The sequence below is a fragment of the Antechinus flavipes genome, chromosome 4 (assembly GCF_016432865.1).
Source record: "Antechinus flavipes isolate AdamAnt ecotype Samford, QLD, Australia chromosome 4, AdamAnt_v2, whole genome shotgun sequence".
Taxonomy (NCBI): domain Eukaryota; kingdom Metazoa; phylum Chordata; class Mammalia; order Dasyuromorphia; family Dasyuridae; genus Antechinus; species Antechinus flavipes.
Window position 1 is genome coordinate 323,871,637 of NC_067401.1, and position 22,234 is coordinate 323,893,870.

Consider the following 22,234-nt stretch of genomic DNA (forward strand, 5'->3'; position numbering starts at 1 on the left):
ATAAAAGGAATTTCAGGAGTTAGGAGTTAACTGTGGGAAATCAGGAAAGGTGGTTGATAATTATCATTTGAGCTCAATCTTGAGAGCTAAATAGAGAAGTTTCAAAAGAAAGGGACGGGGGTAGGGAAACATTTTTGAGCTTTTCTGACATGCAGAGCAGTCTGTGCAAAGTCATGGAGATTAGAAATGGAATATTCCATAAGAGGAACAGCAAATACCCTACTCTTAACAGCTTCAACATTTAGGGGGAAAGCGTCCCTCGTTCCTTTTCTAAATACCATTTAAAATAATGTTGATTTCTATCAGGATGGGTGAAGTTATGCAGGAACGTCTGAACCAAAGACCTTTTCCAGTCCAATGATTTATTGACGAGTAGGATACAGCGACGCCACGGCTTTGACTGCAAAAAGTCCCCTAGACTTTCCACTCAAAAGTACCAGATCCGGAAAAGTCGCTATGGTAACACAATAACTTCCTGTCCCCAGACTAGTGGCAGAGCATGCTGGGAAATGTAGTGGACAAGTTGTACGGTGTGGTCCACTACGCAAGAGAGCGGGGGAGGGAGTTCGGCATGTGGACTACATATCCCATGACAACACCTCTCACATCGCAGACCCTAGTACAGGGGGAGGGCTGCAGCTCCGTACCTCCTCACTCCTTCTCCTTATTCCCCTACCTCTAAATGACAACGTCCGCTTAAAGTTCTTCCTTTCTGCCCCTACTTGAGTGAGAGCCACTGAGAAGAGAAGGAAGGGCAGGAAACCCCAAAACGATGCGCGAGAAAGGACGGAGGCAGGGGCCCACCTTAGCCGGCGGAAAGGGGCGGGGCTCTTGTCTGGCTTGCCGGGGCGCCATCCTCTCTCGTCACTTCCGTAAACAAAAGGGTCTGAGAAGGCGTCCCAGCTGCGATGTGACTGCGGCCGCGGTGCGGGCAGAGCCGGGTTATCGCTCCCAGCTCTTCTCGCCACAGGTAGGGACTGGAGAGTTTTTTAGCCCGTCCCACCGCGGCCTTCCCCAAGCCAGGCCTGCGCACACTTGCCGAAATCCCACGCTCCGCTCTTTCCGGGCGCTGTCCAGGAGAAGTGGGGCTGAGTGGCGTGGGAGACTCTGGCGGCATCTGTCTTCCTTCTTCCCTCGTAGGGTTTGGGGCTGGAGAGGACCTTTGCTCTGGCTTTTCCTCCCCGGTTTTTGTTTTTGTTTTTGTTGCTCTTGGGTGGTTTGTCGCTGAACGCGAAGGAGACTTATACACAAAAGGAATCTTCCAGTACAACTTCCTCATTTTATAGATGAAAGACGGGGGCATGGAAAGATAAAATAGGCTTAGAAATTAGGGTTACGCCGTAAATTAAGGACAAAAGAATAAGAATTTTTGTTCTAGTGCTCCCTCCACTGTATATCTCTGAATACATATTTGGAATGTGTACATATCCTGGACTCTTCTGGGAACTAAGAGTTGTAGGCAAATTATTGAATCATCCTTGCATTTAATTTTTGATATATGCTGGCTAAAAGGAAATCACTTGAAAGTAACCTTTTATGTAACACTGGCGAAAAGGGAGGTTGCCCTCCAGGAACTGCAGCATTTTTGTTTAAGCAGATTCATTCTCAGAGGATTAGGGCTTTCATATTTGATCCTTCCGAAATAAAAACTTATTTTTCTATGGAGTAGCAGTAACTCCAGCTGATTTGTGGTTTGAGTTAATTCACGCTGAGAAGAATTACATAAATGCCTGTGTTGGTGGATTTTAATCTGAATAATAGTGAGCCCAGCCTAATTGTTAAATAACTTTTAGGTGTGGCAGCTCTGGTTTTGCTTCTTCCTGAATGATCATAGTCTGCTTACAAAATAATAAGCCCACTTAGAGACATGCTCAAACCAGACAACAATACGTTTTTCAGATTATATGGTTTTAAAATGTTACCCAAGGAAAAAAATGACTTTAGTAAGGTTTACTGTAGACTTAGACTGTAATAAAATCTAACGTATGCAGATAAGTATGAAAAATATTTTGTATTTGTTGAGATTTGTAGTGGTAACTGAAAAAGGTAGGAGATTTCATACCTGATATACTTTATAATTTATAGCCATATATCATACATTTCTTTAAATTTGGGGGAGGGTGAAATTCTTTATGTAGTATTTTCTTTAGAAACGAGTTTTTTTTTTTCCCCCATGTAGTTAAGACATCCTTACATATAGAGAGCCATATATGTAGCATGATTTCAATTATTGAAAGTTTCTTGGGCTGATTATTACCTTTCTGACCTGCTCAAATTCCACACGGATATAATTTATTTTGCTTAGGGATTCTGGCTCCCTGCTAAAGCAGATAACGTGAGGATATGAAGTACTCTGCAGACTACATAATAAATGCTTGACAAATGTTTTTGAATGATTGACTTACTTTGTTCAAACAAATTTTGATGTGAGAAAAGAAAGACCATATCCCTACTTAAGTTCTTTTTATAGAATGTGAAATGTTCTTCTATGGAACTTTTTTCCCACTTGAATATTAGACTATCTTGAAAATATTGATAGTTAAATTATAAAACTTTTGCAGGCAGGAACTGTCTTATTTATATTTATAGTTCTCTTGTCCTTATCACCTTTTTTTGCACACTCAATAAATGTTTTGTGGATGGCTGATCATGGAAATAATGTTTTGCCTGACTTCATATGTATAATCAATATCATATTGCCTTCTCAAGAAGTTGGAGGAAGAGAGAATTTAGAATTCGAAAAAAAAATTTTTTTTAATGTTAAAAAAATTTTATGTAATTGGAAAATATTTAACAAAATAATATTTTAAAAAACAAAATCTGCTGGATGTTATATATTATATGTCATATGATATATATGTATATATATATATAAAATAATTATAATAATAGCTGTGTTTTCTTCATTCAGATCTTAAAAAATTGGTCTTGGTGCACCAAGGAACATAAAACTATGGAAGAAAGGAAAATAAAAAGGAGGAGTCCTAAATCCTTTAGTTCCCATTCTACTCAGCTTGTTAATTCCAAGAAAAACTCTATGCCAGTTAGTAAAAGCACAGGGTTTTCAAATTCTACATCACAGTCAACTTCACAGAGACCAAAGTTAAAAAGGTGAGCCTTCATTTTTTTAACTGTTGAAGGAAAATGTTATTTAAAGTAATATCAAATATTCCATATTACACCCTAAATTTTTCCTCTTGGCAGTATTTTTATTTGTTTGCTAAGTAATTCATCTTGTGGCCTGGTTTGTATGGCAGAGTGAATGATTCTGTCAGGTGGTTGTTTAATGAAAGTGAGTAAGAGTTCTTTTGTGAAGATGACAGTATGGAGATATTATCTGAACAAGAAGAAAAATTTTGATTGAGGAACAAAAATCATGATTTGAGAGTTCAAAAAAAAAAAAATCTTGACTGGAGCTGATAAGGTGACCCAAGTACTTGAAAAAGGCAAATGTAAAGGAATGTGTTTGCTTTGGTAGTTTTTAAAGGAAAGTGGGATGGATTTGAAAAATGAATTGAAATATATTTTAAACCCAGAAGAAAGTTTTCTTCTTACTATATTAAATACCTTGGTAGTTTTCTTCTTACTATGTTAAATACCTTGGTAGCAAGATAACATCTTTTTTTATCACAGTTTTTTTTTTTTTTTAATACTAAACGATGTATTCAAATTATTTTATTGAAATTTTTCTTGGGAAAGGTTTCTTGGGGAAAAGTTTTTGTCTGCAGCTCTGCCTCAAGAGAGTGTGTGTGTGTGTGTGTGTGTGTGTGTGTGTAGAAGACATTGTTGCTTTATTTGTGCATAGACTTTTATGCAATGTGGGGAAATAAAATAATTTTGATAAAGACATAAAACTGCTTATAAAGAAGAAAATCAAGTGCAATCTGTTGAGATAGCTGATAACTGAGTAGATAGAATGTTGGACCAGGAATCAGGAAAATCTCAGTTCAAATTTGACCTTGACACTGAACTAGTTAAATGCCTTTGAACAAATCACTTAACTTCTGTTTCAGTTTCAACAAGTGTAAAATGGGATAATAATAGCACCTGCCTCCTCCTATGGTTATTATGAAAATAAACTTAGATAATATTTTTAAAGCACTTTGCAAATGTTAAAGCAATATGTAAATGCTATTAGTGTTGAGAGTAAATGCTGTAGCAGATAGAGTGCTGTACTTGGAGTTCAGAAGATTTAACTAACCTATTTATGAACTAGTTGTGTAATCCTGAACAAGTCTTTGAACTCTTCTGAGTTTTCATTTGCTCATCTATAAATTGGGGATAATGATTGCTTTTATCTTATAGGGCTGTTGTAAGGGTCAAATGAGATAAAATTTGTACCTTACAACATTTATATAAATATTAGTCATTATTATAGCATAGATTGAATACATTAGAGATGAGGTTTTACTTTTAGTCAAAAAGTGATGCGATCGATTTAATATTGAAGAACTAGAATTCTACTAGAAAGGGAAGTGTGAAGCATTTAGATTATTGGGGAAAAAAGTACAAAAGCATAGAAGCAAGAATATAGCATGTTGTATACAAGTTACTGTAAGGAAGTTGTCTTTGATGGATATAAGAACTTAGGCTGGAGATTAACTTGATATAATGATTAGGGCTTAGAAATTAATCCCTCTCCAAATTTGAAACTAATAAAGAACAATTTATATATATATATGTATATATTGCAGAATTTCTTGAGTTATAAGGGAATTCATTGGCCAAATAAGTACAATCCATACCTAAAAAAGAATACTATCTCTGGCTTTCCTAACAGATCATCATCCAGCCTTTGCTTGAAGACTTAGACTGAAGGATAATGCAAATTTTTCAGCACTGGCTTCCTATGAAAATTTCTGAGTTTAATTGTCATTCCTATAACAATAACTCCAAGACTTCTATAGCTGACTCAGTCTCTCCCCTGAGCTTTAACAATTACTTGTTGCCTATTGGACATTTTATACTGTATATCCTAGATATATTTTTGATTGAACATGTTCAAAATAAAACTCATTGTCTTCACTTTATTCTTCTTTCAGAATTCCCTATTCTTGTCAAAAACATTACCACTTTTCCCATTCTTCCAGGTTTGTAACTTTAGCCCAATCCTTGACTCAACTCATATGTACAATCATTTGCTGAACCTTGCCTTTCTACACGACATCTATACATCTAGGCACTTCTCTCTAGTCACTCTCTTATCTAAATTATTGGTCTCACTCTCTCAAGAACTCCCCACTTCATTTCATTCTTCACACTACTGCCAAAATGATTTTCCTTATTTGCAGATCTAACTTTGTCCTTTCCCATCTCAATTAACTCCACTGACTTCTTTTGCCTATAGAATCAAATATAAACTCCTCTGTTTTGCTTTTAAATGCTTTCCCAACTTTTCCTCAACATATCTTTCCAACCTCATTGTACACTTCCACACTCTGTGATATAGTTCAATTGGTTTCTCTATGCTCTCTATTCCTCCTGTAGGATATCCCATTTCCTTCCGTTTCCCATCTCTTGCCTTTTCATAGTCTGCCACTCATTTCTTAAATCTGTTCTCTTCTCATCTTCACCTCACAGAATCCCTCTTTTTCCTTAAGGTACAATTAAAGCATCTTTTTACATAGTAAAGTTTCTTGTCATCCTTTCAGTTGCTAGTTCCTATTCCCTCAAATTACCTGGTATTTAATTACATTATATTTTAGTCTCCTTATTCTGTATGTACTTCAACATGTACCTGTTTTCTCTGTAGGATGTAAGCTCCTTATGAGTAAAGATTTTTTGATATGTATTTGTATTTTCAGTTCCTAAGACAATGTTTGGACTATAATAAGAGTTTAGTATATGCTTATCAATTGATTAAGGTATAAGGAGATATCTTAATATTATGTGGGGGAAGGGAGAATCTAGTGCGCTAAAGTTGTGACTGCTAGGGCTAGTACTTTATCAATGGACTTATATGTATTTGTGTATATATGTGTATATATACAAGTACATGTATACACATTGTACGTAATACATACTTATATATAATACATTGTATGAAGTATATATGTACAATGTGTATACATTGTATATGTATATACCTATATATAGGCAATGAAGAGTTTATGCATTTAGTTTACGACCAACAGTTTAGAGAATTTAATGGGCATTCACATGTATGTTGCTAATACCTTAAGAAAAAGAAATTTCATTGTAATACTTAAGATATGATGCACAATTTAAAAAAACAAGATAAAGTTTAAAAGGTGTGAGGGGCTGACTGTGCAGTTCCCTTGGAAGGATATGTGACCCTCAATTTGCTCCAAGTCTTATGTCCTTCCAGGGGTGCTACACAGTCAGCCCCTAACAAAAAGGGGCAGGTTTTACCTTTTCATAGAAATTTTCAATAGAAATTTAGATAGATGCAACTGGGTCCTAATTAACACAAATAATGAATCCTGTGATTGGTCATTTTTCCAAATAAGCTTATTTCCACTGGACTGAAACCAGTCACCTATCTTACGTAATTATAAATTCAAGTGAATTTGAAATGAGCATGAATACATGAGATCCCATTTCATGGGATTGATTATTCTCATTAATTGTGACTCTGTGGAAGATAGGTAGAGAAGAGGGCTAAGGAAGGTAGGGTATCCCCAGGGGTAGGTTATGATGAGGAAAATGGAGGGAATCCCCATAAGTGAGTTTTATATTTGTAGCAAGTTGAGTTTGAGATGCTACTGGAACATCCACCTGACTCCAGGACTGGAGTTTGAAAGAGATTAGTGTTATATTTATGGATTTGGAAGTTATAATGGAATCCATAAAAGATAGAAAGAAAAGAGTAGGTTCTAGGACAGAGTCTTTGAGGTATACTTACACTTGGGGTTCAGGAGATAGATGATAATTCATCTACAGAACCAGAGAATAGAAATAGGAGAAAAAGTAAGAGAGATCATATCCTTAAAAGCTCATAGTAATTAACAGTGATTGATAAACTTTATTTACCCCAAGTGTAGTTGTTGAGGCTAAATTTTTCTTATGTAGTTGGTTTCCCTGTGGAATCTTTTATCACATTTCAGGATTTGATGTAATCAGTACAATATCATTTGCAAATAAGTAATTTAGAAAATCCTGACTTTCAATAGGAAAATCTTCTTTTTTTAGACTTTATATGGAACATCTTCCTTATGTTTCTTACTGAAATATTATTTAAATAATAAGAGTTAATATTTATATGGTATTTATTATGTGCCAAGTACTGTGTTTCAGCACTTTAGAATTATCTCTTTTGATCCTCACAGTATCCATGTGAATTGGATATTATTGTTATTCCTGTTTTTCAGATGAAAAACTGAGGCAAAAAGAGCAACCCAGGGTCACACAGATATCTGAGGCAGAATTTGAACTTAGATCTTTCTGATCCCAGGCCTAATGCAATATCTACTGTGCCATATAGCTGCCTAAATAATAAAATTAATAAATGTAGTTTTCCTATGCTATATGACCTGTTATCATTTTATATAAGTTTTAAGGCTATCATTACTTGTGGTTACTTGTTACTTGTTAACAACAATTTAACATGTTAACATGTTGTTACTTGTCTTTGCTGTGGTTATTAGGGATTTTGGTTGGCCTTTTCCTTATTCTAATTGTTAGGGACATCCCATTAAATTTGCCAATTATTGCATAATGCATTGTAAGATTGGTTTTAATTTATTGCCTATCAATAATGATTCTGAAAACAAAAGTTTTACATTTAATCTCTCCAGAGGCATGAAAGAAAAGGCAAGACCTCAGGGAGGAGAAGGCAAAGGTGCCCAGGCAGCTCCAATTCAGCACTCTTTTCTTACTGATGTCTCAGATGTTCAAGAGATGGAGAGGGGCCTCCTGAGTCTTTTGAATGATTTCCATTCTGGAAAACTTCAAGCATTTGGTAACCATGGATTTTTCTTTCTTTTTAAAAAAATTAATAATAATAGCTTTTTATTTTTCAAAATACAGGCAAAGATAGTTTTCAACATTCACCTTGCAAAACCTTAGGTTTCAGATTTTTCTCCCTTCTTCCTCTAGAAGTAATCCAATATAGGTTAAACATGTGCAGTTCTTCTGAACATATTTCCACATTTGTCATGCTTTATAAGAAAAATCAGATCAAAGGGGAAAAGAAATACAAGAAAAAAAAAAGCAAACAATAACAACAACAAATGTGAAAATACTATGCTTTTATCCACATTTAGTCTCCATAGTTCTCTCTCTGAATGCAGATGGCTCTTTCCATCCCAAGTCTATTGGAATTGCTTTGAATCACCTCATTGTTTGAAAAGAGCCAAGTCCATCACAGTTGATCATCATATAATCTTGTTTTGCTATGTAAAATGTTCTTTTGGTTCTACTCACTTCACTTATCATCAGTGATGAGGTTTTTTTTAAGGTTTCTAAGTCATCTTTGTTTCCTAATTTTTAGGATCTTTGTGTACTTTAGTGGTTATCATTCTGTATGTATCTACTTAATAGAATGTAAAAACATAAATCAAAATTTAACTCATAAAATTTCAATAAAATTGTTGAAGTAAAAAATAAATAAATAAATAAAGGATGTACCTAAATCTTTAAATTGAATTACTGTTACCAAATAAGTGTTGTTGAGAAAGTTAAAATTGAGGATTAGTCTTGAAAAATTCAACCTATATTAGTGTTTCCTGTTAGGAATTCTCAAGATTATTTTCCTCCTTCCTTCTAAACACAGGTTTATTGACTTCCTGTGAATCCAGTCTTTTAAACACACATGAGCTGCTAGGTTCTTGTTTAGCTTTTTTTTAAGAAAATAAACTGGAGTCTATAATACATTTTATGAAAATGTTCAATTTTGACAACTTGCAAAGTTTTCCTATTTCTTTCCTATGTTCTCCATTATTTTATCCTTCTTGGGAGAACACAATTATTTTACTGTTATTCACTGAATGAAATATCTTAATAAATTTGAATGGCCTAAAAAAATCCACTTGAATTTGTGATATTGTGGTATTTTCCAAGTGCAAAAACATCAGCAACAATCAAAATTTATATTAAGAAAATTTAATTATATTTAAGGAGCTTATTATCCAGAAAAATTGCTAATATGATGTGACTGTTCCTTCTTGAATTGCTTTGTTATTTTGTAGGTATTTACCTAGCAAGAGTAAACACTAACTTTCTTTTAAATTCAGAATCTCTTCATTTTTTATTTCAGTTTAGCTAATGTGTAGTTTACCTTGGTACTATATGTGGAATATCTTTTAAAAATTAAATTTGTGATGCAGGAGGATTGCAGAGAAGCATTTTTAGCCAAACTTAATAGAAATGGTCAAAGAAATCTTGCTGAATAATTAGATTCAACAGTACTGTCACTTAGAAACATTTTAATTGAAAGTGTAAATTATTTTGCTGCTTGTACCTGAAAGTAATATAACATTTATTTAATGTTTATAATAAACATTTTTCATTATTTTAAACTGGTCTTCCCCAGATCAAGTTAACAAGATTTTAATGCAATTACTCTCAAGTTGCTACCAGCATTTATAAATGCCATGTTAGTATTTTGTTTTGCTTCTTTTCTGTTATAATCAAAATTATAAATTATTTTTGCTTTCTCAACATTACATACTTGAATGATAAAATGATTGACTTGAGTTCTTTTGAACCTTAATTTTATGTAAACCATCACACTTAAACCTAATTTAAAAGGCAGTTTTAAAACTGCACTAAAATAAAATAGGTAAAAATATTACTTTAAGATTATTGTTGTAAATTTATATTTTCTGTTTTTTTAGAAAATTCTTTATGATCTAGCTGCTTTTGCTTGATTTCAAAAATACTAGTCGTTGTTTCAGCCATTGTCCTGTTATTATTATAAGAAATTTGAATGTAATTAAAAGTTACTATGTAGACAGTAATAAAACATCTTGTTAAGCTTAAGAAAAAGGAAGTTGAATTAATTTTGGAATTCTCATTTAAGCTTGCTAACTTTGAATTTTATTCATACTCCATTGTAACCTAATTAAAGCTATGCATACTTTTGTTTTTCCCCCTTTTCTCCTTCTCTCTTTCCTCCCCACCTTCCACTAGGAAATGAATGTTCCATAGAACAGATGGAACATGTTCGAGGAATGCAGGAGAAGTTAGCTCGACTGAATTTGGAGCTCTATGGGGAATTAGAGGAACTTCCTGAGGATAAGAGAAAAATAGCCAGTGATGCTAATTTGGATAGACTTCTGTCAGATGTGAGTACAATTTAAAAAAAGATTTTTTAAAAAAGATTGTTAGAAAATAAGCTATTATGTTTGAATGTAGATATGGATACTAGCAGCTGGATATGTTTCTCTACAGATTCCATTAAAACAGATGTAGAAGTCATTTTATTAAAAGATATTTCCCATATCTGATTCATTTTATCATGCTGTTTTTAAAAATTGCTTTGGATTTTTTAAATATAAATTTAAAGGATTATTATGCTAAAATAGTTTAATACATTTATTTAATACATTCTTAATACTCAGCAATATTAATTCCCAATCAAAAGTAATAATCCTAGATGAATGATAGAATATCTATATCATTTAATTTTCATTCAAGCAAGATAGTTATTAAATGTTTGCACTTGTTTCCAAGTCTGTGATATTATTTTAGTTAGTGTAATATGTACATCTCTTGCAGTTAGCCATAACAAATAAATTATGCAGATAATCTGCTATAAATTTTTCATGGGGCAAAAATATTTCTTTTGATTTTTTTACTTTGATCAGTTACAAATAATTTTTAGAATGGTGTGAAAGTTCTCATTTTTAATGTCATTCCAGCTTATCTTTTTAAAGTTTTAACTAATTAATCAGCATGGATTAATAGAGAGCTGCTGATCTCTTGGTGTCAAGAAGGCCTCTGCCACATACTTTGGGCAAGTTACTTAACCTGCCACTATCCTTGGCAACTCCTTAAGAATGGAAGCCCATTGGCTATGAATAAGGTAGTTCCTCACTAAATATTCCTTATATCAGTGAAATAATATATAGTAGACTTTTAAAAATTAATAAATATAAAAACTACTTTTTCCTTAAGTTCCCACTCCCTTAAGATAAAATAAATATATGTGTATATATGTGTTGTGTTTATATGCCTATAAGTATATGTGTATATGCATATCTATGCATATATGCATAGCTCCTACATACATATATACACTGAACTTTTTTTCCTGAGAAGTTTATATACCTATAGGTAAATGTATACACACACAAACACATACACACTGAATTTTTTCAGTGGTAATAGATTACCACTAAGGTAAGGTAATAGATTAAGTACCTTCTCTTTCCTATTTATAAATAGCTATCTTTGCTTTTTTTTTTTTTTTTTTTTTAAGTGTCTGTTCTGTGGAAAGCTTTATTTATTTATCTGCTATTTATTTATTTGCTGAGACAATTGGAGTTAAGTGATTTGCTCAGGGTCACACAGCTAAGAAGTGTAAAGTGTCTGAGATCACATTTGAACTCTGGTCCTCCTTACCAGGGCTGGTGCTCTACACACTGCGCCACCTAGCTGCCTCAAAGTTGTATTTATTAATAGAATTTTGTCTGCTTTTTTTTCTTATGAAAAATAAAATATTTTTCTCATTTGTTACAGTTAGAAGAACTGAATTCTTCCATGTATCCTTTGCTAAATATCTACAGGGAATGTTCTACTGCACAGAATTCTTGGAGATTAGTTCCAGAGAAGTTGTTAGCTAAGGGTGCTGCTCAGAAACTACTAAAGAGTAGTAAAAATCAGCTATTATTTATGGGGCTTATTCCCTTTGCACCTTAGGCCTCCAAACACACTATCTTGGTCATTTCTGTGTGTTAATTCTATAATTTTTTGTATTTTGTCATGAGGAAAATTATTTTCATGCAGACAGCAAATCCCAGGGAAAATTATTCATTTTGAGGCAAAGCAAAATAGGATTTACATGGGGTACAATGGCATGCATAGAATTTAAGAACATCTTTTAAATTCATAAAATTAGTTTTATAAATCATTAAGACATAGGTTTTCCCTATGGGATTATGTACTGGATAATGATATCTGTTTTGTTAATCACAAAGCATTTACTTTTTTAAGTTGAATATTCATCTTGGAATAATTTCTCATTAGTGCATTTAAAGTATTTTGTGGTTTGATTTACAAAATTTTTATTTGTATTGAACTTTTCAGTCAGCAATTATTTATTGAATGTGCCTTATGTGAAAAGCTTTGTTAGTGTTTTAAATACTCTTTAGGTCCTATAAAACATCCCTCTTTTTTTTTCCCCCAGAGAGACAAATCATTAAACCATGAAACAATTAGTGAATAGGACTGTTATAGATTACAACCTTACATATACTGATAAAGTGCCAAATTATATTAATCACTTAGAGAATTGGACAACACTTGGTACAGATATGTGCAAAATGAACTAGAGAAGATGGAAATCAATCCTGGCTGTACTGTCATATGAAAAAAATTCATACAATGAAGGAGGACTAGGAAGTGTTCCTTCAAGGCTTAATACTTGTTTCTCCTTTCTCTACATCCTCTTTCCTTCAGAGATAGTTTCCTTTAGGGCATCAACTATTTTTTCTAGTGTTGATGATTACCAAATTTTTATCTTCAGTTCTATCTTTTTATTTGAATTGTCATTTACTGGATATTCCATTGGGATGTCTTGTCATTTTAAATTCAACATGTATAATAGGAAACTCATTCTTTCCTTTGAAAAACTGGTTTTTCCTAGCTTCCCTTTCTCTATGAGTAATATTATCTCTTCTCCTGGTCAGTCAGATTCTATCAATCGCCAAGTCCTTTCATTTCTTCCCTCAAAATATTTATATATCTTCCTGCTCAATAAGTTATTTTTTACTTCATCAGATCTAAACTCCTTTGTGGAAGACAGCATGGTATAGAAAAAAGTATTCTGGATTTAAAGTCAGAAGATATGGGTTAAAATCTCAGCTCTATTAACAACCTATATGATCTTGGGCAACTTTCAACCTCTTACTTTCCTCCTCTATAAAATGAGGAAGTTGGGAATAAATTGCCTCTCATGTCCCTTCCAACACTATCCTCTCCCTAGGGATTCTGTTAAATTGTTTGACTACTAAAGTAAAGACTCTTTGTATTTTGTTTTTACCAACATTCATTATTATTTCCTACTGTCATCTATTACAAATTATTTATTTTATTTGAGGATGGGTGGGGAGGCAATTTTGGGGTTTGGTGACTGGCTCAGGGTCACAGAGTTAGTAAATGTCTTTGGTTGGATTTGAACTCATGTCCTCTTGACCCTAGAGCCAGTGTTCTTTCCACTTTGCTACCTAGCTGCCCCAACTCTTATTTTAGGAAGTCTGGTCTGCTCATTCACTCCAAACTCACATAATTATTTTTACTTCTTTTTCCTTTGCTTTTATTATGCCTTCTGCTTATCATGTTCTATTTTTTAAACTCTGCCTGCCTAATTCTTCTCATCCTTCAAAATTCGATTCTTTACCTTTTTTACATGTAGAACTTAGTCAAAGTCACATAGTCTAGATTCTAATTATATTCTGTTTTGTATCATTTCCCATTGTTTCATGTGTTACATGTGTCTCCATATAACAACTTCAAGTTCCTAATGGCAAAAGCTATGTCTTATACTTTTTAAGTGGCCCCTAGAAAAGTGAAATCTGTTGTTGAGCAACTATTAGGTGCTGAGCCCTGAAGGATAGGGTTTGGTATATTTTAGCATAGAGAAGTTCTGCATAATACAGTAACCAAAAATTATGTGATCTTGGGATGCATTGAGAAGCATAACTTCCAATAATAAGGTGCTCCAGGACCACATCTGGAATATTGCATTGAATTCTGAGTGCCACAGTTTATGAAGGATATTGTGAGAAGTCAAAAATAATTGAAGCTTATGTTGCTAGTGTTGGTTAATGAGGATGAAGAGGTGGAAAAATTTTTAAAGAACTCTAAATTTGTATGTGCTCTGGTTCAAAGGTGTGGGGGGCAGGGGTAGGTAAGTGTAGCAAGAAATATATAGGAAAGAATGTGAGAGACCAAAGACTCATAAGCAAAAAAAAAAGAGGAAGAAGAAAAGACAATATTTTAACAGACAGGAAAAGAGTAAGCTGTTGATATAGGAGGTGTCCCTGAATCAATTCTCTGTGTATAATTATACCATCAACTTGTCTGAGCAAAGGTCAGAAGCAAGAAAAAGAAAATGAGAAAAATGTTTGTATTAAGACAACTAAACCCTTAATTATTTAGGTAAATAATTTACATATTTAAAAGATGGCAAATGGACAGCAGAAATAACATTAACTGGTTTTAATAATTCTGTACAGAAGTTTAATCTAAATCTATTGCCACAAAAGATGAAAAGAACCCATAAAACACTTTAGTCAGTAAACATTTGACCTACTTGCCAAGTGAAGAGAGAGAGTAACCAAAGACAACAGGAAAGTAACTTACAGATTCATTTAAAAATTCTTATGAATAAAGCAGATGAAAAATTATGGGTAATATGGTCTCATAAAGCAGAGAAAATTAAGATTAGAGTAAACCACTTTAAGCTTAGTAAGACATAATTAAGAAAAGTCATATCAAGGGCATTAAAGGATGAAAAGAAAAGGACTGCAAACAAATGGAAAAAGATTACAGTAAAAAAACTGTCTTTACTCCCCCTCCCCCAAGGACAGTGGAACCATTACACTTATACTGTAATATCAGAGTCCCAGTTGTGCTTATCAGGAGGTTAAAAATAGCATTAAAGAGAACAAAGATGGAAAAAGCAGACAAATTATACCATGTATATGCAGAGGAGATATGTCCTGAATATCACAAAGTTATGAGGGTTTTAAGGGATCAATATAAAAAGTATCTATCTGAAGGAAGAGAATATACCAAAGGCATAGGAAAATCTTGGCCTTTATTAATATCCCAAAAAGGTGACAATATTAACTACCACCAGCCCATATGGCCATTCTGCCATTTATTAAAACAAAAAACCCAACCCTTTGAAGTTCCATTTCTATATTAATCAAGTATGTTTGTAATAAGGTATTGTAGGGAACAAGCATTCACAAGCAACAATGAGCTATATATATACCATTCCAAAATTGAAAGATATAAATAATATAAGATCTTCCCATGCTTATTGTTAGATTATGAAAAAGCATTTGATTTGATAAAGAAAAATGATGCTAATCAATATATTGCTTCCTTTGGAGGTGGAGGAAGGGCAGAAAGAGGAGAAAATTTGGAAATCAAAATTTACCCATGAAAGTTAAAAAAAAAATTACATATAATTGGGAAATCTTTAAAAAATAATTTTTTAAAGGAAAGGATAAAAATTATACCTTAAATAAGGTCTTTTCTAATAAAGTAAACTATAATAACAGAAGAAACCTTCAATTTCTATTTATTCATAACTATCAGGGGAGGTATAAAATAGGAAAATACATATTCAAAAATGTCAGTGTGATGAAGGAAATCCAGCTCAAGAGCCAAGTTGAACAGGGTCTCTATAGATGGTGAAATTCTATAGACGTTCCTGTTGTTAGATGATGAATTGTTTACATCAAACCTGCAACATTATAGAGCCTCCTAGACGAGATAACAACTTGAAAACCTAAACTTCCACCCACAAAGACCAAGTAGATGAAGAATGTCTCTTCTCAAATTATCATATACATTTGGATGAACAACATCAGCATCTAGTACAAACAATAAGTTGGGCTCAAAGTTGATAGGAAGAAGAAAGTATTATTGGTTTGCTTTTGAGACATTTCAGAGTTCCTGTAATGATCTCTGTTCTCACTAACCAAAGCCTACCTTTTTAATGCCATGCTAATGCAGTGTTACTGCATGGCAGTGAGATAGAATGCAATGGTCTCTGAAGAATTAAAAATTAATATCCCAAGAGGATTTTACGAGGTGGCAGATAGATCAGAAAACTTTATGCTCTCTAAATTTTCTCCAGTGAAAAAAATAGAACATTGACCCAAAGAGAATATAGGACAGTAGGAAAAAAAAATAAGTCAGAGTTCTCATAAGCCAACCAAAGAAGACCCTAGAAGCAATCTGACCTTTAGGGGCAAAGGTTCAATCAGTGACTTGCAAATACTTAGAGACCAATTCAAAATCAACAAACAAGCCCTGGAAGCAGATGGGGTTTGGCCATAGCCTCAGTCATAGAATTTTCTTCTGATTTCTGAATAGAGAACATTGAAGGACCTTTGAAAGATGCCAAGAATAGCTGTGCTGAAAGAGACACATCCTGGTCTTGGCTGCCACTGTAGGATGAAGGAACTAGCACATAGCTGGTGAATGCAGTAACAGAGAGGTGAGACTTGACTGGCTATGGGCATTTACAGGTGAGCAGAATCCCTGATTTTGGCTCCAGTAAGGAGAGGATAGCTATAGTTTGTAGCCACCAGACTACCACAGAAAGTAAGGGATCATTTGCTGGACTGTGAAACCAGGGCATCTAGCCATAATGAATGTAAGAGTGGAGAGGGGAGGCCTGGAACAGATCTCAGAAAATAGTAGCAAGAAGGTCCTGCGGTGGGGGCATGATCTCCCAAACATCAGAACTAGAACTTGATCTAGTTGCTAAAAATAAAAGATGAGCAAACAAAGAAAAAACCCAAAACTAAATAGTTGCACATGGGAATAGAAAAGATCCGAAAAAAGGCACTTTTTTCCAATGAGAAATGTCCCAAGCACAAAAAAAAATTCTTGGAAGAACTTAAAAAGGACTTTAAAAATTACATAAGAGATCAAATGGAAAATGGAAAAAAAAAAAAAATATATGAGCAATCCAAGAAAATTATAAAAAGAAAACCAACTTGAAACAGAAAACCAAAAACTTAAGAAAATAATTCCTTGAAAACTAGAATTGGATAAAAATCTAATATTTTAAAATGCAAAAAATAACGAGTGAAAAATAGAAGAGAATGTGAAAAATCAAAAACATCTGGAGAATAGATCGAGGAGAATTAATATAAGAATAGTTAAGACTGCCTGAAAAGTATGATAAAAGAATCTTGATACAATATTACTAAAAATCATCATACATGGCCCGAAATTATTGTATACCAAGAAAGAAAAGCAGAAATGGAATTTAAAAAAAAAAAAAACTTATAATCTCCACCCAGAAGATGGATTCCTGTAAGTCCACGGCAGGACTTCATAGTCATGTTTCAAAGCTTCCAAGTTAAGGAGCAGATATTGGAAGTAACAAAAAATTTAAATATTGTGGAGCTACAATAAGGATTATACAAAATCTAGAAGCTACTACACTTGAAGGATCATAGGTCTTACAATACTATATTTCATAGAGTAAAAGATCTGGAATTGTGACTAAGGATAATTTACCTAGGTTAAGTATAATCCTAAATGAGAAAAAAAATAGACATTTAACAACTTGAAGGACTTACAGATATTTGTGACAAAAATAGAATTTAAGAGAAATTTTGACATATCCTGAAGAAATAAGGACCAACTTAAGGGATTTGATAAAATCAAGTTGTTTACTTATATATGAAAATATTAATTCTTTTATGACTTGTAACTTTTATTTGGGTAGTTTGAAAGAAAAGTTAGTCTGAGTTGAATATGATAGCATAATTCTTTAAAAATGTATATATACACACATATATGGATGATTATATACATTTTTTTGGAATGTATAACTGTAGGAAGAAATAAAAAGGAGCAATTCTCATACAATTGAGGCATAAAAGGAAAAACTGATAATGAGAAAAGGGTAGTAGAGATGAAGGTAGATAGTGCTAAAATCTTATTCATTTGGAGTGAGTTAAAAAGGGAACAACCTATATATTTAGAAGGGTACAAAAGTTCTAAATACAGAAAGAAATGAGGGTGACGGGAATAGGGGAGGATCTTTTGGAAGCGTAGCTAGGTTAAGAAATAGGACAAGGTAGTGGGTAGATATAAAGCAAAGGAGTAAAGAAATAGAAATTGAATGAGAATAGAAAAAAATAAGAAAAATATAACAAGTAATTATAGATTACAGTGAGAATGGAATGAATTTATCCATAAAATAGAAATTGGCAGCAGATTAAAAATTTGAATTCAACAATATGTTGCTTTCAAGAAATGCTATAAAAATAAGATACACACAAACATATAAAGGACGGGAGTAGCATAGATATAATTATATTAATATATTACATTAAAAAATGGATAGTAATCCTGATTTCAGATAAAGTTATAATAGGGAAACTATGTATTAGCCATATTATTCAGTACTGTTTTAGATCACTTAAAATAACTTAAGTATACCTCCCAAAACAGACACAGAAATTGTATGTATATAATCATAAAACATTTTTAAACAGATAGTTCCAAATAATTGAAGTAATATTGTTCATGTGTGGGCAAAGCCAATATAATTCAAAAAAATTTTTTTATCTAACATCTATTTAATGTCATCCCAATTTGAATTACTAAAAAATTAGCTTACTGAGGGGGGAAAAAAAAGAAAAACAAGGTTCGTTAGAAAAACAAAAGGTCAGGAACCATGAAGAAATCAGTGGGAAAAGATATAAAGGGAAGCAGATTCAGTAGTATCAGACCTTAACCATATGAGGTGATAGCATTGTTGAAGTGTAAAATGGGTTATTTGGATTGTTTTAAATTGGGATTTTCTTGTATAAATAAAAGCCTATGCTGCCAAGAATAGAAGGGATGTAGAAAAGTAGAAAAAAGACTTTCATAGACAGTCTCTCAAATAGAATGTAAGTGTGTTGAAATGTTACTGTAGTCTAGGAAGTGATGAACTGATGGATTTGGAAAAACATGGACAGACTTGTTGAGAAAATACTAATTTACTTCTAGAGAAATAGAGGATGGGTAAATGGGCATAGTATGGTCTTAGATGTATGTGTATGAGTGTGTATGTGTTTTGTGTGTGTGTGTATACACACACATATACACATATGTTTATAGCTATCAGTGTGTGAGTAGGCAATTATAGCACACAGTTGTGGGGAGGGAGAGGAAAGGAAGAAGGAAAAATAATGTAAAGAGTGAAAGTGTGCAGCAGAGAACAAAAGAAAACCTACAAGGAAGCAAAGCTGGACAGCTTTGAAAACTAGCATTTATCAAATAGATTTTTTTGAAATAGAAATCTATGAAGACCGGGTTAGCACTCTGGATACCTTAGAATCAGCCAGAGTCAGGAAAAGCAAAAATCCTTGGTCTTTATTCTTGGTCTTTAGGGGTAGAAGTGAATTGGATAGATGTAGGATCTCCACGACCTCCTTTTTCCTCTTCTACCGCCAAAGTGACTCTGTCTTGTCTTATTCTACCCCCTAATCCTTCCCACAATTCTCTATATACACCAAAAGATTGAACCAACACAGAATAGTGGAAAGGGCCATTTTCTAAGCATATGCTAATAGAGTATTGTCCAATCGGTAATTAGCCTTAAGCACTCAGTTGTCTGACCTCAGTGCATCAACTCAAGAGTTTTAGCCCTTTATAGAAATCTAGTACTTTATATTGAATCTTTGCTTATATTCTGCTGTGTACATGGCAATTTTTTATTTTATTTTGTGCTCAAGTTTAAAATAAATTTTTTGAAAACAATATTCATAACCCATAGTGGGTTATAGAGAAAAATACACGGTGATATGATAACAGGCTACAGCTTATCCTAATGAAGAACTTCAGAGACATATATACTTTATACTATGTCATTTAAGAAATATATAGTCAGATGTATAATCTATATCAGATTGCTTGCTGTCTTAGGGGGAGGTAAAGTAAGGAGCGAGAAAAAATTTGGAACTCAAAATCTACAAAAATCAAATCAATGTTGAAAACTATTTTTACATGTAATTGGAAAAATCTTATTGAGAAGGAAAAAAAAAAGTATAATCAGATGGGAAGAGGAAAGGATGACAATTGATGGACAACTCCAGTAACCCACATCACTTCACAGTATGAGGAGAAATGGAAGAAAAACTATATATTAAGTGGATCCCCTATGGTGAACTTATAGGAACATATGCACAAGAGTCACATAGATTAAGCAGGCATGGACAGCTGAGTATGCACGTAATTGGAGGGAACTTCTAAATTGTTGAAATGACAAATTTGAGTATCAATAAGATGAAGAGAATTCAAAGGATAACCAGGATGGTTAAGGACATTGAGTCAAAGAATTGTTTAGCGTGGAGGATAGAAGACTTATGAAGGATGTGATAGCTGTCTTCAAATATTTGAAGGGTTACTATGTGAACAATAGATTAAACTTGTTTGGGCTATATTGGAAACAACTGGTGGTGAGTGAAGTTATAAAGAATATGTTAGGAAAAACTTAATATCAGGAAAATTTTCCTAACAGAGCAAGCCAGAATAAAGGGGGTTTCCATGGACAGTAGTTGTTCCTCTTTCTTTGGAGGTGTAAAAGAAAAGTAGCTAGATGATTGTTTGTCAGAGATGGGTATGGATTAAACTAAATGGCTGTTGAGGTCCTTTCCAACTTCCCTGCCAGAGAATGTTTTTCTCAATATATACTTACCTCTCCTCTACAGCCCCCAAATTTATTATTTTTATAGACTCTTAATTAGATTTCTTTAATGCTTAATTTTTTTTTTTCAAAACAAAAAACTTCTTAACTGGTCTTCTCAGACAAAAACTTCACTTGGCAGATGCTCAAGATGTTCCAAATACCTCCACCAGCTAAAATAAAATGCATTTCACTATCTTGTGATTCAGAGAAAAACAGTAATCTGAATCCAGCTAAATTCAGAAGTTGATTCACTTTCTCTACAACAAAGAATTAAAGTGCATATGCAACTGATTGTTTTCACACATTGCTTTTAGTAAATCTTGACTGCTGTAATTCATCATAGCTGGAGGCCAGGCTATGTTGAGTCTCAAATCAGGAAATGTGACTGACTGCAAGATTGTGCTGCTATGCTTTTTATTACTGCCTTATCGCCTAAAAGCTGAGGGTAAGACTTGAAAGTGCATTTATTTCATGCTAAGTGTGGTTCACAGGACTGAAGGATTTATCCTTCCCAAGCTCATCAGTCTTGTTCCAATTTTTACTCATAAGTTGGCTTGTGACAGCTTAGCTTCAGTTTACAAGTAGACAATCGGCACACTACTCAGTGTGTATTTCAGTGGCCAATGATAACAAAATGTTAAATAAATATTTGTGAATTTGCTATTTTTAATAAAGTAACTGTTTTAAATTATTCTCTGAATATGTTTTCTTCTTTGAATCTAGAAGATCTTGTCCATTTAGGAATATATTGTGTGATCTACTAGCGCAAGACTGAATTTTAGTAAAATGTTTATAAAATTCTAAAATTTTGCACAAACTATGCTGTTTACTTACCTCCAAGTTGCCACATTTGAGTCCTTAGAAACTAAATAGCATTAGACAACAAATATACATCCAAAAACTGTATGTGTGTGATTTTTAGTAACAATTTAAAATTACCTAATTAATTTTTCATTAATTTTGAAAACATTCAAGGAAAAAAAGCAACTCATATTAGCTGTGTCAATTGGGTAGAAAGTAGAATATTATATATAGTGTGTGATAAAGACCAAAAGCAAAATTTACCTAAAACATATTAAATGTTTTTCTTGGAAAGTTCCCGAGTCTAAGTCAAACAAAATCTGTTTCCTCTAATAATGGCAGATTCAGGAGACTGACCTTTTTATTCACTTTTGTTTTGTCTTTTGCAAAAGATATGAGTCCCAGATACCTCAATTTGGATTTATCTAACATATCCTTTGTTTACAATTTCTCCATATAGAAATTTAAACACAAAAGGACTTCTTAACATCCATCTAATCTATTCCCCTTAAGGTGAGGAAACTAAAACCCAAAGAGTTAACAGCTTATTGTTAAGACAACTAGTTAATAGTGTTGCTTTTATTTTAAAAGTAAATAGAACAATCGGGAGTTATTTTGAAATAAAGAGCCTCCCCTATAAATAAAAATACTTTAAAATGATTGTGACCTGAACTGTAAAAATGTTTTGGTGTGGATTGCTTTTAACCATTCTGAGTAATAGAACTGGTCTTGAGTCACTTTTGAAGCAGCTATATGGCCTAGGGGATGGAGCATTTACCCTGGAGTTAGGAGGACCTGAGTTCAAATGTGGATTCAGACATTTACTAACTATGTGACTGGGCAAGTTACTTAAGCCCTATTGCCTCAAAAAAA

General features: G+C 33.2%; 1 protein-coding gene across 2 annotated transcripts; it reads left to right on the forward strand.

The window, feature by feature from the left end:
* The first annotated feature begins 513 nt into the window (after window positions 1-513).
* CCDC28A (coiled-coil domain containing 28A) lies at window positions 514-21,251 on the forward strand. Of its 2 annotated transcripts, none has more exons than XM_051997844.1 (6): window positions 514-970; window positions 2,912-3,111; window positions 7,758-7,921; window positions 10,093-10,247; window positions 11,644-11,666; window positions 20,680-21,251. In XM_051997844.1, exons 1-6 carry the CDS (start codon window positions 773-775, stop codon window positions 20,732-20,734), a joined length of 795 nt encoding a protein of 264 aa, XP_051853804.1. In that variant the 5' UTR covers window positions 514-772; the 3' UTR covers window positions 20,735-21,251. The 2 variants fall into 2 exon arrangements, with proteins under 2 accessions (XP_051853804.1, XP_051853805.1); XM_051997845.1 differs by lacking the exon at window positions 514-970 and adding an exon at window positions 1,932-2,046.
* The last annotated feature ends 983 nt before the right edge of the window (window positions 21,252-22,234 follow it).

Coding starts and splice junctions, on each gene's coding strand:
- CCDC28A (XM_051997844.1), top strand. CDS start 773: ATGCGCGAGAAAGGACGGAGGCAGGGGCCCACCTTAGCCGGCGGAAAG. Junction 7,922..10,092: donor TGGAAAACTTCAAGCATTTG/GTAACCATGGAT, acceptor ACCTTCCACTAG/GAAATGAATGTTCCATAGAA. Junction 10,248..11,643: donor TGGATAGACTTCTGTCAGAT/GTGAGTACAATT, acceptor CATTTGTTACAG/TTAGAAGAACTGAATTCTTC.